Here is a 17,735-nt window from a genome sequence, read left to right on the forward strand (position 1 = left end):
ACAGAAATAATTTAATATCCACTTAATATATTATCGTCAACTAGCAATCTCGCCAACCTCCGTGGCGCACTAGTTAGCATACGACGGTAAGGGTCCCGGGTTTGATTCTCGGCATGGCCATAGGTGTTCTTTGTGAGTCTCCCTTCATCAATTTTAACCTAGCATCACTTATCGTCATCTTCGCGATTAGTCAAAAGTGGCACAAAGGCGACGCTAAATAAAAGAAAAAACACAAATCCACACACAAACCTCCTTTGGCATTTGTTTTGCAGAATGGCCTTGGGGACTAAAGGAAAGGATCGCTTACTTCCTGGTTCAACTCGAGGCAATTCAGGTGCCTTATCAAAGCTACCATTGAGCATGCAAAGTTTCTAACCCATTTCGCCGTAGATCTGTTGTCGTTCCTAGTGATATATTTGCGTATACATAATCAAACTATTAGTAACATCTTGAAATTTTGAAGTGAAAAACATCTGGCAAAAATCCTTGCACTTGGTGAGCTTAACTGATCTTATCACCCAAGCGATGTCTCAACTCTCAAGGACGATTCCGGAAAACTTCGGAGGTATTAGTCATCGTAGGTTTTGTCTGTCTCGAGACCACAGTGTTGTGATAGAACTTCCACTACTTGAACATGTAGTGAAATTAGCAAAAGATTGAAAACATATCCGGTTTTGCAAATTGCACCTTGCAACACTGGGTAGTATCAGGAAAGAGTGGTCTCCAAACCATCGATAACAGACAACCTAGAGAGGGTGCGTTATTTGTCCAGTCCAGTCCAGATATTCGAAGGCCTTGTCTTCTTGAGCAGCACGTTCATTCGGTTAAACTCTCTCTGGGATATCATTCAGCACGGTAAGTTCTATTTTTTATTTTTACTTTTACACACAGAAGGATCGATTTTGGATTGTAATCAGTGCTCGAAGTGTAAATTCCTAAGTAGGGGGATGCTTGGGGCGAGTGTGAGGATAAGTAGGGAGACATTTATATGTGCATAAAATTCTGTGTGGTGGGAGTGTATGGATCAACATGGGCATTGAAGCCTGTGTGTATGTGTGTGTGTCTGAAGGAGTACATATGCAATATTATCCTAGCTTAATGAAAATTTTCTTAACTGGGGGGATAGCATTCCACGCCCCTCCTCCCACTTCGAGCACAGAGTCACGTTGAAAAATTAATTTACAGTGCTGTTTTGAGGGAAAAGTGTAATATTTCATCACATTTGTTCATTTACAGCAATTCTATTTACAACGAAAAATTCTGTCTTTCAAGCCTCAGGCACTGGTTTTTAATTGGTTTATTTTACTTCGCTCTCTGCTACTTTTTACTAATCGCGACGATGTTAAAACTGTGTAATATTTGATTGAAGTAGGCTATTTTACGTAGCTTTTCTTCCACTTTCGGCTAATCACGACGATGAGGAAGAGTGATGTGATTAAATCGATGAAGGGACACTCGCGAAGAACACCCATGCACAGGTTAGGTCAGGGGCGTGATGCTGATTACATCACCCCCACTCACGACCGGATCAAGAAAGTGTGGGGCGTTACCCCCTCACCCCTATACGCCTTCATGGCGTGGTGCTAAGCACAGGGGAGCACTTTACCTTTTTACAGGTTAGGTTTCGAACCCGGGACCTCTGGTGTTGTGGCACGCTGTGTTAATTTTGTTAATTCAAATAAATCCCTTTTTCTGTGATGTTGCTCGATTTTATCTAAAAAGAGGCTTTATTTAAAGGGAGGAGGGTAGGTCAAGCTCCCCAACTTTTGGTATGTTGGATTAAAGCAAGTTCAGAAAGAGAAATCGACAACTAATTTTCAAATAGTTATTCATGGCTTTACAAAAATGCAAGGAAGATACTGTTGCGAGAGCATTTTCTTGAGACAATGAAGACAGAATTTTCAAACGTTTGGAATTCCTGAAACTTGTGCGAAACAGGTTTTATTCTTGAATCGCAGCCCACCAGTGAATGCCCGCCCCATTTTGACTCCTAGCAAACCTCTCTCCAGTGTTGTTCTTGGTTGAGACTAAAAAATCTCTTATGATTGGCCCGAAATTTCTTTCAGACCTTTTAATTACCCGTGTTGTTGATGCGCGCAACTTCAGGGACCTGGGTTCGAATCCCGACATGGGCATGGGTGTTCTTTGGGAAGTCCCTTATGTCAATTTCATGTAATCGTCACCCATTTTCACGATTAGCCAAAAGTGGCAGAAAAAACGGTGTCCCGTAAAAATGGAAAAGGAAAAAATGGCAAAAGCAAAAATGACAAACGGAAAAAATGGCCAAAGTGAAAATAGCAAATGTAAAAATGACGAAAGTAGTAATCACAAACAGAAAGAAAAAGCAAATGATAAATAATTGATATAAATAATTCATATGAAAATTGTAAGGAAGAAAAATAATGATGCTGTGTTCAACAAAATCAATATTTATTCGCCTTTGATTTCGTCACTTTACAATACTGTATTTAATCAGGACAATATTTATTCACCTTTGATATCGTCACTTTACATGCATTGTAACCTTAGGTTATGTGCTACTCCTCGTAAGAAATCCTGCATTGTTCTTTTGTTAGCACTGTCTGTATAAATTATCCTAGTTTTCTTCTTTGGCAGTTGTCAAGTATATTGTATGAAATGTTCTCTTATACCGTCCAAAATCAAATCTTCTAGTGTTGTAGGTTCACTCGGATTGCACGGATGTTGATTTCGAATCTTCATATCATTAGGACACTTGGCTACAAGCACGTATCCAAGGGGAGCTTAGGGGGTTCGAACCCGCTCCCGAAAGTTTTCGGTTTACACTAGATAAAATGAGGTTTTTTGTTTCTTGTTGTGTGAAACAAAATAATGTGACGATAATTTAAGAAGAGAAATAATTGTCGAGGCAAGACGGAGAATATTTAAGCCTAGTGGGTTCGACACACACTCAAACACTTAACTACCATAAAGAGACAGCCAAAAATTTTATGAATGTTGAGAAGAGAAAGCAGGAAGATGTTGCATATGTAGACATTTTAGAGAAAATTGCAGGCTCTACCAACTAGGACACCGAGCACCCTTGACTTCGACTGATTTTTCGTTAAAATGTCAACATAGTACATGTCCTGTGTATATCAAATCGTAAATATGTTGCCTGTAAAGTGAACAAGCACAGAAAATAAAGGAGAAAGAAGAAAACTGAAGGGCATCCCCACCGGTTAAGGAGATTTTTTTCTTCTAAGGTCAACAAGAGCTACCACTAGGAGGTGACGATGACAGTGCCCTACCAAGTGTCGCCTGAGGATTTCACAAGTCGAAAGTAGGTTTATGCGGCCTTTGTGTCGCTACGGTTGAAACGTTGCTGTTGATTGGCTCATTCCAAACGACATGTATCGCGTGTCCCTTCGGCCTGAAATCTTCCTGAGTCTTGAAGATCCAAGTCACAAGGATGGAAAATTAGGGCTTTGTTATGGTTAGGTGCGAAAGCAGGCGATAGCACTCTAAAGGATAATATCCAAACCTGCAGGAAGAATGCATCTAATACGAAATGATGAAAACTTCTGGTGAGTTGATTTTTAAAAATATGTCCGAGATAAAGAGTGGCGTTCACAGGATTTTCGGGGGGAGAGGGGTTACGCATACTATTTTTCGTGGTCAATCCTTATTTTGCCATATTTCCTGTCTTTGGCAATCTTTTTTTTTTTTTTTTTTTAAGGAATACTGAGCCAAATGGGGTTATGACCCCACCAACCTCTCTTGGGCACGCCACTGATTGCTACCCCAAGTGTCGACGTCACCGAAGGTCACTGGTAACAGCTTCGTAAAAGCACTTCTGATACATAGCTCTTTTGATGCCTGATGAGAAGAATGGACAAACACACATACTGAGATGATTCCGGCACAATGTTGATGAATGGAAAGAGAGGAGTCGAGTGGTAAAATATGTTCCGATTTCACGTTCTGATTAAAATGACAGCATTAAACATTGACGACGATTTAGGGAATAGTTTCTCCCCATTGTTTTGCCTCCATACTATAGCCTCTTAATGCTAAGCCTTGCCTACCAAGAGAAAGTAAACTTTCCGTGCATCGCTGCTTCCCCGTTTTGAAACCCAATTGCCACCACTGGCCTTAAACATACGATTGTGAGGTTCTATCTATACCCCTTAAAAATGGTGTTCAGCCCCCGCCCCCCGAAAGAATTGCTGGATACGTGCCTGCTTGGCTATCATTACAGCATCGTAATCAGGTGGATGATTATGGTCTTTGGTCTTTGGAACACACATGATTTTGTTTCAATAAATTTGTTTTTAGAATTGAATTCCAAGATTTAACAATTTTCATTTTGCAAAAGTAAACACGTTGGTCTCTCTGAGAAATCAGTGACACAAATTGGTGCGGGGGGGGGGGGGTAAATAAGGGCTGGCTTCAAGTCCCGCTAGTAACAAACAGTGTGATTGGTCATCAGGTGTGCACAAGGCGCAAAGTTGTTTTCAGTCAAGATGAAAACCTATGCTATGCTCACCCTCCTTAAGTTTCATGAATCACACATGCTTCAAATTATTTACAAAGGTTACCTTTTATTAACATGTGATACTATAGCGACAGTAACTTCTGCCAGAAGAAATAAAGAAATAAACGGCAATATAAATATTTTTGGAAACATCAAATAAAATGTATCCATTCAAAGACAAGTTAGTGTTAAAATACACCAAAATTATATTAACTTTTAATTTCAAACTGCGAAATGCAAGACCTATAATTTCTCAATTTTCATGTAAAATCATAATATATTGTATTTGCCATTTTTATTCTCGCCATTTCTACCGTTGCCATTTCTTTCCTTTTACCATTTTTTCCCTTTGCCATATTTTCCGCTTGCCATTTTTACCTAAATTCGAAAAAAACAGTTGTGTAACGGCCGCCCCTGTAACCACCGTAATGCGGGGGCCCTCCGAGGCGTGGGAGCTTCGCAATATGTGTCTGTGTTCCTGAAATTGTATACAGTATAATGTCAGAAATTGAACACACAGTGTGTGTGTGTATGTATACACACACACACACACACACACACACACACACACACACACACACACACACACATATATACATTAGGGCTACCATATTTTGAAATGCTAAAAAGAGGACATTTTCTTCGAAAGCCACACACACCATCAATTTATTCACAAACACGAAAACATTACATAAATCACACAATTTATCACCATTAAATAAAATTACTTTATTTTATCTTCATGTTCACTGCCAGGTTTTGTGAAAAACTGAGTCAGTTTTGTAGATGAAGCTTCACCTCTGACGGCTCTTTTGTGCTTTTCGCACTCCACGTGTGCTTGCAAGTCTAGCCCTCTTTTGTTTGCCACAGACACATATGTACCGGGTTTACAAACCATACACTCGCCTTCAAAATCGTCTCTACCACGTCTAAAACAGGAATACTTTTCTTGTAACTCATTAGTAAACTTGAACTTTCTTTTAGGCATAGTAGCTTACACCGTGTTCGCAAAGTCTAACTTCCACTTCGAAACACGAACAAACGAATGACGCGGAAATCACATCGACCGGAACTTGAAACTGTAACAACAAACGACTAACGCTTAGCTCATCGTCCAGTACTGCCAACATCAGACGTTTAATGATTCGAAAAGTTGTAACTTCGTGATCTCTGACCTATATGATGATTGGATAAAAGTAAAAACCCGGACATTTTAACAGAAAGTAAAAACCCGCCCGGACGCAAATTTCAGGGTCCGAAAAGAGGACATGTCCGGGAAAACCAGGACGTATGGTAGCCCTAACATACATACACGTATATATATATATATAGTGTGCGTGTACCTTTGTGGCTGTTAGAGGAGGGGGTTTGCAGGGGAGGATATCTCGACAATTTAAATGGTAAATTTTTAATGGTAGTACCTCTCCACACTTCGTTTTATGTCACTCAACTTTTAAAAAAGCTTTGAACAAAACATATTTTTAATAATTGCTGAAAAATTAAAGATTTAAAATTTGTATCTTGACAAAAAGAATAGGCCAAATTCATTTTATGATCAAAACAGCTAATCGAGACTGGGCCTACAGTTTTTAAAGTGAGATTTTGACACCCACCCCCAGAAATGTAGTCTGGGACATAATTTTTGGTGATCTGAATCAAACATTGGCATAACTTTGGAGGCGGGGTGGCAAAATCAAAATGTTTTATACCCCATAAAAATAGCGTCCAAGACTACTTTACTAAATTGCGGTTATATTGGCAGAATCATAAAAAATAGGCATCTCTGGTCCCAGGAGATTAACCCAAGTTCAATTACAGGCTTGTTCATTCTGAAAATTTGTTAGGTAAGCAAGTGTCCCCGTCAAATTATGCCTAATTAGTCTGGGACTCCTTGAATATAGGACAATGCCGATTAATATCTAACGCCCATCATTGTGTACACAATATCATGCTAATTATTGTTACGGAACTGATCAAGAGAATGAATTCAATATCGATTCTCCTCTTCTGTATTTTTAGTCACGATATTTTATAAATGTGTTTAGCTTGCTAGAAAATTACAAACAACCAACTTGACAAGACATGCTGAAATCGAAAAATATTCCAACGCAATGTACCATCTTCTAACTCATCCATGTGTTTTAATTCAGTGTTATAACACCTTTAAGCCTTGTTTCCATGATTATGAGAGCCCAGCCCAGCATTGGCTGAATTTGTTATGAATGAATGGGAAAAGAAAGTGATAGAAAAAGGAGGTGACAAAATAATTCTGTTTTGCAGATATGTGGATGATTGTTTTGGCATATGGAAGGGAACGAAGAGGCAGCTCGACATTTTTGCCAAAGAAATACAAGATGAAGAAAGAGGGATATTATTGGAACTTGAAATAGAAGAAGGCAAGTTAAGCTACCTTGATATATTGATGAAAAGAAAGAGAGGAGAAGAAATTGAAACCGCTTGGCATCAGAAGAAGTGTGCAGCAGGGGTATTCTGCCACAAAAGAAGTGATGTAAGTGAGGTGACAAAAAGAAATTTCATAAAGAATATGGAGGACAGAATAAAGAAAATATGCACGAAGGAATGTGAAAAAGAAGGCAAAATAAATAGCCTATGGAAACAGCTGGAAAAGAATGGCTATGAGAAGCAGGATAGACTGGACATAAACAGAAGAAGGAAGAAAAGAGGAAGGGGAGAATTGGAAGAGAAAGAAAAAGAGAGAAGGTTTGGAATAAGGAGTATGGGGAAGACCAGAGAAAAGATATGCAAAGTGCTTAGGAATGGAGGCATTAAAACTTACAGGAAGGGAGGGAGAAGCATCGTAGGAATAGCGAAGAATGCAAACAAGAAAAAGGAAAACAGAGAAGAGGAGGAGAAACGAAAAAGAGACTGAAAGATAGGTTGAAACAACATAGGGATGATGAACGACTTGAGAGAGAGAGAGAGAGAGAGATAAACACACGAGAGAAACAGGACATGACATAGAGTGGGATGAGGCTAAGCAGATAGGAAGGGAGAAGAGAATGCTAGTGAGAAAATGGAAGGAATCCAAGGAAATAGAGAAGAAAGGTGAAGAAGACACAATAAACTGGAATGGGGGACTGAAGTTAAACAAAGAATGGAAGAAGGTGTTAGAAAGAGTAAAAAGGACAAGAGAGAAAGAGGAGAGGAGAAGGAAGAAAATGAAGGAAAAAGAGCGTGAGATATAAAGCCCAACCACATTCTATATGGAAATAAATATGTTTAGCCTTTTAGGTGAAAGTACAGTTAAGTTCCAGAACAACTTTCTAATAGTCTGGAGGGAGTAATGTTTTGTGTATATATAATGCCCTGTTTTTGTATCTTGTTACTTTTGTACTTGATACAGAGTCTGAAGAAGACCTTGCTAGAAGGTTGAAACGTTACGTTAAGTTTATGTTTTTAATAAAATTAATTACTGCCTTGGTCAGCATATTTATTTTTTCTTAATTCAGTGATGTTGAAAGATAATGTATGTGTAACTTCATCACTAGACACATCAAGCCATGGCCGTGTAATTTTTCATTTGTTAAATTTTTTGCAAGTGCATCTACTCTTGCCTTCTTTTGTAAATGCACTTGCAAATTTTCAGAACCGATCCTTTGATCAACGCAGCCTTCACCGCCACTAGTTTATCAGATTTCGTTCATTTTGAAGGCAGATTCCTGATATTGCAGAGTCTGGAACTCGTAATGCTCAAATTTATCACTAACATTCTAGCTTCACAAAGAAATCTAGTACATTATTCTAAAAAAAAGCACTGGTCTTTTAAAAAAATACTATGGCGGTCGCGTCAAAAATTTCATGCTATCTTCGTGCACTACTTATTGTTCTACTCATACAAATACATACGTTCTGCAGTGACAAGTTCGAGTAACGTAACAACTCATTTGTAACTTTCACATGCATTGGGGTGTCATTTTCTTGTCAAATTCCATGGACAAAGAAAAGAGAAGCGCAACTCTGGCTACTTGTTTGACAGTTCCAGGAATAGAGCAGAGCTTGAGGCCACGTCTGTGTTCGCCAAATGGAGATTCCAGTTGTCGGACAGAAAATGTTGCAATTGAATGGCGAAGTGTGAAAAGTAACTAAATTGCCAATAATTTGTTCCCCTCCCCCCACAAATATCATTCCTCTCCAGGGATAAAATTTATCAAGCAGAGAGGAGGGACAAGTATCCAGAGGAGGGAATTTACCCATCCCCATTCAAATACCACACAGATTGTATACATTTTTAAAAATATGTGGCAGGTGGTAGAATGGGTTCCAAGTAACATATATCATGAGACAAGGTCTTGGATAACAAGCACAGCTGTCCTGGCTTAGCCAGAGAGGCCCCTGCAACTTGACATATGGGTACTCTCTGCAATGTCCTATTAACTTACCTGATCGAAGATGGTCATCAATAGGGGAAAAAATCCCTCATGTCGTACCTTTATACCTACATCGTTTGTCGTAAACTTACAGAGTGTACATTTTCTGCAGTTATGAATCCTGTAGGAAGATCAGTTTATCGATGTCTTATTGCTGCTTGACAATTCAACTTTTACCATCAAATATTTTCAAGAGGTCACCAAGCCTTTACGTAATCAAATAAGAGCTGGGATTAAATTTCTCACATAGCCCACATCTGATACGTATTACAGGTTATTTTCGATTTTCAGCTATACTTTGACAAGGATTTTCTTTTATATTTATTAAATACTTCAAAGGGGCTAAAAACTCAGTAGGAGGTGAGGTCCAGGGAGCAATTATCCCTTTGCAACCCCCTTTCTGTTGCAAAGGGTATACAGTGTATGATTTAAATGTCTCCATTATTTTGAAAGATTTTGTGAAGTTAATTTTAATGTAAAAAGATAATCTTCTGTGTTGCAATTTTGGGTACATTTCTCTCAATCAAGTTTCTTGTCAGCGTCGAGTTTGGAGATAGCATCCAACGTTCCGCCAACACATATTTAGAGCATTGGTGAGTTATTAATAAAACAGGTCTTGTTTCATCAAAAAGTATATCGGTCGAATATTGAAAATAAATGGCATTAATAAGTAAATCGTGTTCCATCGCAACTTTGTTACCTATCTCTCAAGACTGGAATCCACGGCTATTTCTACCTAGTACATGCTATTGACCGTATGATGCCAATACCGAAAATCCAGTGGTCCAGTTCAACCCCCAAAAATGAAATAATAATAATAGGGTATCTATTGGAAACAATCTCATGACCATTTCTTTCATATAATATAGAACACATTTTTTTTTTGCTTGAGTATTAATTATTAGTACAGTAATAGTAGACGAATGTAAGCGATTTTACGTTGAATCTCTGACTGGAACAGCCAAGTAGATTTGGTTTTGGGGTTGAAGTCCACCTATCTCAAAATGCAAAAGGGAAGTGTTTACTATCCTTTAAACAATTCTCTAAACATTATTTTTTCATTATCTGTGTATGTACGTATGTAACGTATTTTTTTCAAAAATAAACTTTTATCAAGCAAAAAAGTACGAAAGATCATGTACAGTGTAAAACTTTAGTAAGGCCTCACTGAGACCTAACCTTTTACAAACAAAACAAACAAAAACTGACATTGAATTGGAAACACTGCATCGTCAATGCCGAAACTCTATGCAAGATAAGGAAGAGCTGTACAGCTGTCAGTCGTGAACACCACACAGGAGAGCAATGTTAACCATGAGTCATCAAGGAATAAGCACAGCGTTTCTTTCTGTGGTCATTCGGCCTCAGAAGAAATATTTGTTGTCCATTTTGAGCTCTCAAGAAATCAGGATCTGAGCTGGCGATTTATTTCCTTCATGAATGAAAATAAGTTTTTCATTTTTTCGTTTATTTTCTCTCTTTTGTCATTAGCTCTAAAACAAATATAAAAAGAAAACGAGCAAAGAAGGTAGTTTCTTTCGGCACGTAACGTGCTATTTTTACGACCATATTATATCCCTCTTGTTTACTTTCAACGATAAGGACGAATGTTGGAGTGACCAGAAAAAATGAACGAACACAATAATCTCTTAAATATTACCAAACCTTCGAAAATAGATGCCGGCCCCTGTGGCAGAGTGGTTACACATCGCGCTACGACGCCAGGGGTCCCGCCTTCGAATCCTGGCCTGGGCATGGATTTGTGAGTGTCCATTCATCAATTTCATCATGTCGTCACTCATCCCCATATTTGATTAAGTTTGTGTTTGAAGTACACTTTATGCACAGTAGGGCTAATCGGGACTGGATCTACAGTTTGAAGTGGGAACCGGGTATTGAACCCGGGAACCCTTGATCACAAGGCGACGATGTTACCACTGCTCCATCGGGGAGGCTTCCCTCATATTTGCAAATTAGCCAAAAGTGGCACAAGAAGCGAAGTAAAATAAAGCAAATCAATCAATCAATCAATCAATAAAACATAGGGTCTCCGGTTTCATAGAGCAGTATGCAAAGCACTCTGTTATGAAGACCCTCAAAATTGTAATAATAAGTGGAACAAAAAACCTAATATTAGAGTATTTTAAGAGTGTAGGCAGATTAACAATTCACGTCAACCTACAATAATTTCACCTGTATTGTGTGATATATGGTTCTGCCCTAATACGAGGGGAATGCCAAAAGTTTTTTAGCTCTGCCCACAATAAACATCCAACTGAAACCAGACATTTACACTTTTTCAAAGTACTCTCCATGGACACGAATACACTTTTGCATCCTTTGAAACCACTTAGAAAATTTTTAATTCCACACACTTTCGGCAATGTTGTTCACAGCCTCCAAATAAGCAGCAATGGCATCATCATAAGATGAAAAGCGACATCCACGCAACTGTTCCTTCACTTTGGGGAACACAAACAAATCGCACAAGGCCAGGTCCAGCAAATAGGGTGGATGTGGCAACACAGACTCCTTCGCGGCTCAAAAAGTCTACGGTTCTTGCAGCACTGTGGGAACTTGTATTGTCATGATGCAGCAGCAGATGACTAAGTTTTGATCTTGGGTGTTGGGCCTTTCATTTTGTGAACACATTGGGAAGGCAAACTGTTGAGTACCACTCAGAATTAACTGTACGCCGATTTTCAAGTGCAACTGTCGCAACATGTCTCTTCCGTGAGAAAAAAGATGCCACCATTTTCTTTCCAACACTTCGAGCTCTCTTCACTTTTGTTGGGGGTTCTTCATTCTCGAAGCACCACACTTGCGACTGCTGTGTTGTAAGTGGATCGTAATGGTAAATCCACGTTTCGTGACCCATGACGATGTTGTAAACATCACGACTTGCACCTTGGTTGAATTTTTCCAACATAAATTCACACAACTCCACCCTCCCCTCTTTTTCCATTTCTGTGAGTGAATGTGGGACACAGCGAGAACACCTTTTCCTGAGACCCAAGTGTTCATGCACAATTGTCTGTGCTGCTGTTGACCCAATGTTGAGAGTCGTTTCTATCTCCAAAAAATATATATGTTGATCATCTTTCACCATTTGCCTCACAGCTTCGATGGTTTCGGGTGTCACCGCAGTGTTAGGCCGTCCGGCAGGAAGTTCATTTTCAAGTGACACACGACCCCTTTTAAATTCTCGAAACCAATTTCCAACACTGGGTCGTGAAGGGGCAGATTTCCCTAAAGTATTCACTAAACTTTCAACGCACTGCTCTGCGGTTAAGCCTTTTTTTTTAATCGTACAAAATCATGGCACGAAAGTCACGTCTTGACAGCTCCATGACTAACAGCAACAATGGACGACTCGCGCTGCCTTATCGCTCTTACCTCTCACCCCACTATCGCTGACTCACTCTAGCCATTGTTTGCTCAAGGTCATTAAACATCAGGCTGCCAAATGCAACACATGCACAGTTGCTGCGATGTTACATTATTGCGCTGCTAAAAACTTTCGGCATGCTCCTCGTATAATTGAACGTGCTCTTGCGATAATAGTTACACATTTCCGTCTTGCAACACACAACCTCGGCTCGGCACGATATGTGCATTTCCTTGTCCCTTTTCTGTATTTTTTTCTATTTAGGATATATTACGTTGCCTTTTTGCCTCTTGGTTAATGAATGACCAATTGATAACATGAATGTGATGGGGCAAACATGCCTTAATTATGGTTCGAACTTAAAGACCTCTGTCTTCAAAGCACGTTACAATCTGCCACGTGTGTCTTTTCATCTCCAGTCACCATTAATTTCAAAAGGTAGAAAATGACGTTACTCAAACAAATTGTATAAATAATTTTCATGACCATAAACATTTGTTGCACTTGTTGAGAGAAATCCATACCCTCGTAACGTTATAAGTAAACGTCGACCTAGTTGATGTCCCAGGAACCCTTCCTTGCACGAAAATTACACTGTGTCCACAGGATTTACGACTGAACGCTTACTAAAGTAATAGAAATGTGCATCCCCATTTCCATTAATCGTTCACTCTTCGTATATTTTGAGGTCAGCTAATTCGAACATACGACCCTAAGACAGCTACACACTGCCAAAAAAACTGCAGTGTCAACAAAGTAATTACTGTATTATATTTATATATATATATAATTTTTGGTAATGGAATATTTTTCCCTTCAGCTTCTTATTTATGTTTGATTTGGTTTATTTTACTTCGCTTTTCTGCTACTTCTGGCTAAACGCGACGATGAGGATGAGCGATGAAATGATGAAGGGACACTCACAATGAACACCGAATGAACACAATGCCAAGACTGTGTTTGAGCAAGCTGTGTTAACCACTCTACCGCGGAGGCCGGAATCCTGTTTAGTTAGAAGAAATCGTTCCTTCACAGTGAACTAAGAACAGTTAATGTGTGTCATGTCAGAGTTATAATATTTTAAATTTTTAACAATCAATTGGGATTTACTCTTAACCATTTTTTTGCCTACATAAAAAACTTCCACACAGTTAAGATCGTTTACACTAAGGACAACAGCGTTAAAGTCTATGCTTTAAGGAATAATTAAGAACACTATGATGGCGGAAAATAATAATTCACATGACTATAGTGATGCATTACATCGGTGAAACATTAATTTTCGATCAGGAAGAAATATTGAAAAACGCAGGGACAGAATGACCAATTGATTTATTTATTTTACTTCGCTTTTCTTCAACTTGTGAGTAATCACATAGATAAGGATGAAAGGTGTGTTAAGATGAAATTTGTGAAAGGCAATCACAAACGTAGGGCACAGCGCAAACTCCTCAGACCATTATATTGGCCTTGTGCCTAGACGCCAGATCCATGTTAGTCTGCAAAATACACTCCATTGTCACAATGACGTAAGCATTCGTAGAATAAATTTGTATATCATTCTCCCCCCTCCTCCCAAGAAACGTGAGCTAAACTAGTGCGCATTCTGTGATATGTTCATTACTTCTCAGGAACCACTCGCGGCCTTCAACTAGTTTATCCTGAAAAGAACTGCTGGTTAGGATGTCAACAGATACTTCAGGGACAATATCCAAAGAATACTGTCACATACGCAGAATGTAAAACATTTCTATTTTCTCATTTCTACTACAACCCTGGCGAAAAAAAGGCGGCTGGAGCGTGGTGCTGATCGTATCACCTCCAAAATGGCCGAGCTCGAGAATATGCGGTGCCCTACTACCACATCCCTTAAATGTGCCTTCATGACACGTTGCTATACGCACGAGGATCTTTACCTATCCTTTACTACTACTAACTACTCATGCCAGGAATTTTGTAATGTTTTATACTTTTTTATTTGCCCATTGCTAACCTGGATTATTCCCAGCCATAACAGCAATTAGTCGATGCAATAAAAATACGCCAAACTTAAAAAGAAACGGGTGTCGGCGCGCCCGCGACACACACACACACACACATACACAGAGGGGGGGGGGGGGGGTAGGAACACAAAATTCTTCCACAAACTGCCCAGATCATGCCTGACACGACTCCAACAGAAATCTTTGAGGAAACAAGTTTACGTGCGCATAGGGTAGTGATGGCCTTGTCTGCAACTGCCTTCCCCCACTTTGTTATCCAATACGGAGCCATGAAGTGTTTCCAACTACCTTCCAATCTAACTAAGAGGAGGGAGATCTTTTTTTTTAAAGTTTGCCAGTGTACCACATAGTTAAGCTTCTAGGGCAATTTACAAACCTCTAATGAGAGATAAATTTCTGAAATTAAATGAAATAACTCCTAAAACTAATTAACAACGTGTATCAAATAGATATTTTGTAAAATTGCTTGTAACTAAAAAAAAATATATACAAAACCATTAAGGTGGCCTCAAGGTGGCCTATGACTTAAAGTTGCTTAGAAAATACATTTATTCATGTTTCTAAAATTTATTAGAGAAAATTGTTAGTCTCAAACTTTTGTTGTTGGCATGCATTATATACAGTAACGACGAATAGCCGACCTCCGTGAAAGAGTGGCTAGCACAGCCCCTACAACGCCAGGGTGACTCGGGCTCGAATCTCGGATTGGGTTTGGGTGTTATTTTTGAGTGTCCCTTCATCAATTTCATCATATCATCACTCATTCTCATCTTCGCGATTAGCCAAAAGTGGCAGAAAAGCGATGTTAAATAAACCAAATCAGCCATAGCCACCTTAGGAACTCGCTTCTGGACCACAATTAGATATCGTTGCTTTGACAAAAAAAAATGTAACTACATGATCGAAAAGATAATTAAATGAGTTTTCAAAATATGTATAATGTGTGAACATTCCTTAATTTCAAGGATGTACAAACACTCATTTCCTACTTACCTGAAAATAACAACGCCAATATTCTGCTCGCTCCCCATCACAATAACTTAAAGAAAATGGTTACTGGCAGCCCCAGACAGTTGGTTTTAATAGCAGATAACAGACATTCATTTTCATTTAAGAAAGTGTTGATTGTTCAATTTTATTGTCAAAATCCACTGCAATTTGTGTTTTCATTAACAATACGGGATAAAATTATTTTTTGTAATTTGATATTAAATCAAACATTCTTGAGTTCTGTAGTAATCAGTTTTTCTTACAAGGAATTACAGAAACTTAAGACATTTTGCACTGTCATCCATTAAATTGCTCGCTAAAGTAAACAATAGGAAAAATAATCTTTATAAAATTAAGGTAATTTTTGAGAGTTTTGGATATTTTTTTCATATTGTTAGAAGTTAGATCATAAAATATACATAGTTTATTTTAGCATTTTAGGTCATTAAATGGCTTGCCCTATTAATTATATATTAGCGAAATTGCTTGAAAAGTGAATTATTTATTGTGTTTTGATTACAAGTCGTAATTATCTCTTGCTTTTTTCAGGTACGCGATGTCCAAGATGCAACGTTCTGTGGAAGAGAGGCAGCTGCGTGTCATGTGGGCTGCAGTGAGATGTGTGGAGTGTTCCGAAACCTTGTTGGCTGAAATATACGAATGTCGAAATGGTCATCTGGTCTGCATGGAATGCCTTCAAAAATTGCGCGTGTGCTCAAAATGTAATTCAACTTTGCCAGGTTTTGCAGAAGCTAAGAGCAACAAGTCGTTGGAGAATATAGTTTCCAAAATGATCCTCCTTTGCTCCAATTCGAAGTTTGGTTGCTCAGTGCTACTTGCAGGCCAGGTCCTTCCACAGCATATCATAAACTGCGATTTCACCCACTACAAGTGCCCTTACGATGACGATCCTATGTGCGAGAAGAACACCCGCTTAGATAAAGCAAACATGGAGAGTCACCTTCTGGAAATACACTCCGAGCATGTGAAGTCGCCAAGTTTCAATTCTCCGAATAACAGGTGGGAAATTAAAGTAGTCGACTGGAATATCAACCCTGTTTGTTTCCACATTCAAGATTGGGGAATATTTGTCTTGTATGTCTTCAGAGAAAATAACAAACTTATACACATTCTGTATTATCTTGGAACAGAAAATGAAGCAAAAAAATATTGTGATGGAATCTATGGCTACCAGGCAATATCTGTGTTGTCGATGAAAACTTCACCTGCTGCACTCAAGCTCGATGCTGGAAAGGAAGTAATCAAGAAATGTACCACCTACATAATAAAGGGTAAATAATAGTATTTTCTCTCTAAAATACAATGGAATGAAACACAAATTTAAAAAAAAAACTGTGTAGACTTTCAGTGAAACACACGTTTGTAGCAACACCAATGAAAACATTGAGTGCATTGAACATATGTACATAATTGGAGAAACCTTCCCATATCTTAGATTTTTAGATTTAGAAGAAAAAATATTTCTGTATTATAGTGAGATTTCACAACTTGTGCGAATAATTTGAACTTATTACAATGCATATTATTTTTTTTACATATAGGATGATTATGATCTCGAGAACATGAAATTTTGGATTAAAAGTGTTGTGTGATTCGTCACAATTTATTATAATTGATGTGAATTGTCCTCAAATTTCAAAGCCTCACTGCCAAGGTGGTTGTAATTCTGTACTTTGTAGTCTGAATTAGAAACCACTTTTGTTTCATAAACTAATTGAAATTAGGGTGATAATGAATTAATTATAAAAGCTAAATAAAAGCAAAATATATATTTTTTAATTTCAGCTATACATTTTAGTGATAAATAGCAATGCTATTTAAACTACCATAGATTTTTGTGGGACACATTAAAGAGCTTTTCCTCGGTACTTTCTTTTTAAGTTTACTTTATGCACAATACGGCTAATCGGGACTGAATCTACAGTATAAAGTGGGATCTAAACGACTTGCGCCTCCAACATCGGAAATGATTGGCTGGTGCGCGTTAGTATATTCGCATATCAATACCTAAGGGACATCCCTCTAAAAGAAGTCCATTTCCCAAACCGTAGCCTCTCCTTAGATGAAACCAACAGAAATTCGCAGTTTGTGACTTCTGTGCCTTTTCCTGAAAAACCCTGGATATTGTTTTCAGTTTACAATTTTAGTTCATCAAACTAACCTGTGTTTCTCTCTTATTTATTTGTAGTAATAACTAAATTCCCATTAGAGAATAAAAATTCGTTTAACTGTTCATAAATCATGCATTGTTGTCTGCAGTTTTCACTGCAACAATCAAACTTTATAATCGTTTATCTTACGCTTCTCATCAGGGTACGATCCACTTAATTTAATATCATTTTTATAAGTTTGTTTAAGCGAAATTTTCAGATTTTTTTTTTCAATCTATGCTATCGATATCACATTGCAAAAAATTATTAATGCTTTTGCCGGAATGTCATTTGCCGGAA

The 17,735-nt window shown here is 38.3% G+C and overlaps 1 protein-coding gene across 1 annotated transcript; it reads left to right on the forward strand.

The window, feature by feature from the left end:
* The first annotated feature begins 489 nt into the window (after positions 1–489).
* On the forward strand, positions 490–17,039 carry LOC145985944 (E3 ubiquitin-protein ligase siah2-like). Its single transcript, XM_083120083.1, has 2 exons — positions 490–855; positions 15,814–17,039. The coding sequence occupies exon 2, from the start codon at positions 15,821–15,823 to the stop codon at positions 16,562–16,564; it is 744 nt and encodes a 247-aa protein (XP_082976209.1). The 5' UTR covers positions 490–855; positions 15,814–15,820; the 3' UTR covers positions 16,565–17,039.
* The last annotated feature ends 696 nt before the right edge of the window (positions 17,040–17,735 follow it).

The sequence above is a fragment of the Lepisma saccharinum genome, chromosome 3 (genome assembly GCF_977018435.1).
Source record: "Lepisma saccharinum chromosome 3, izLepSacc3.1, whole genome shotgun sequence".
In the NCBI taxonomy this organism is placed as follows: domain Eukaryota; kingdom Metazoa; phylum Arthropoda; class Insecta; order Zygentoma; family Lepismatidae; genus Lepisma; species Lepisma saccharinum.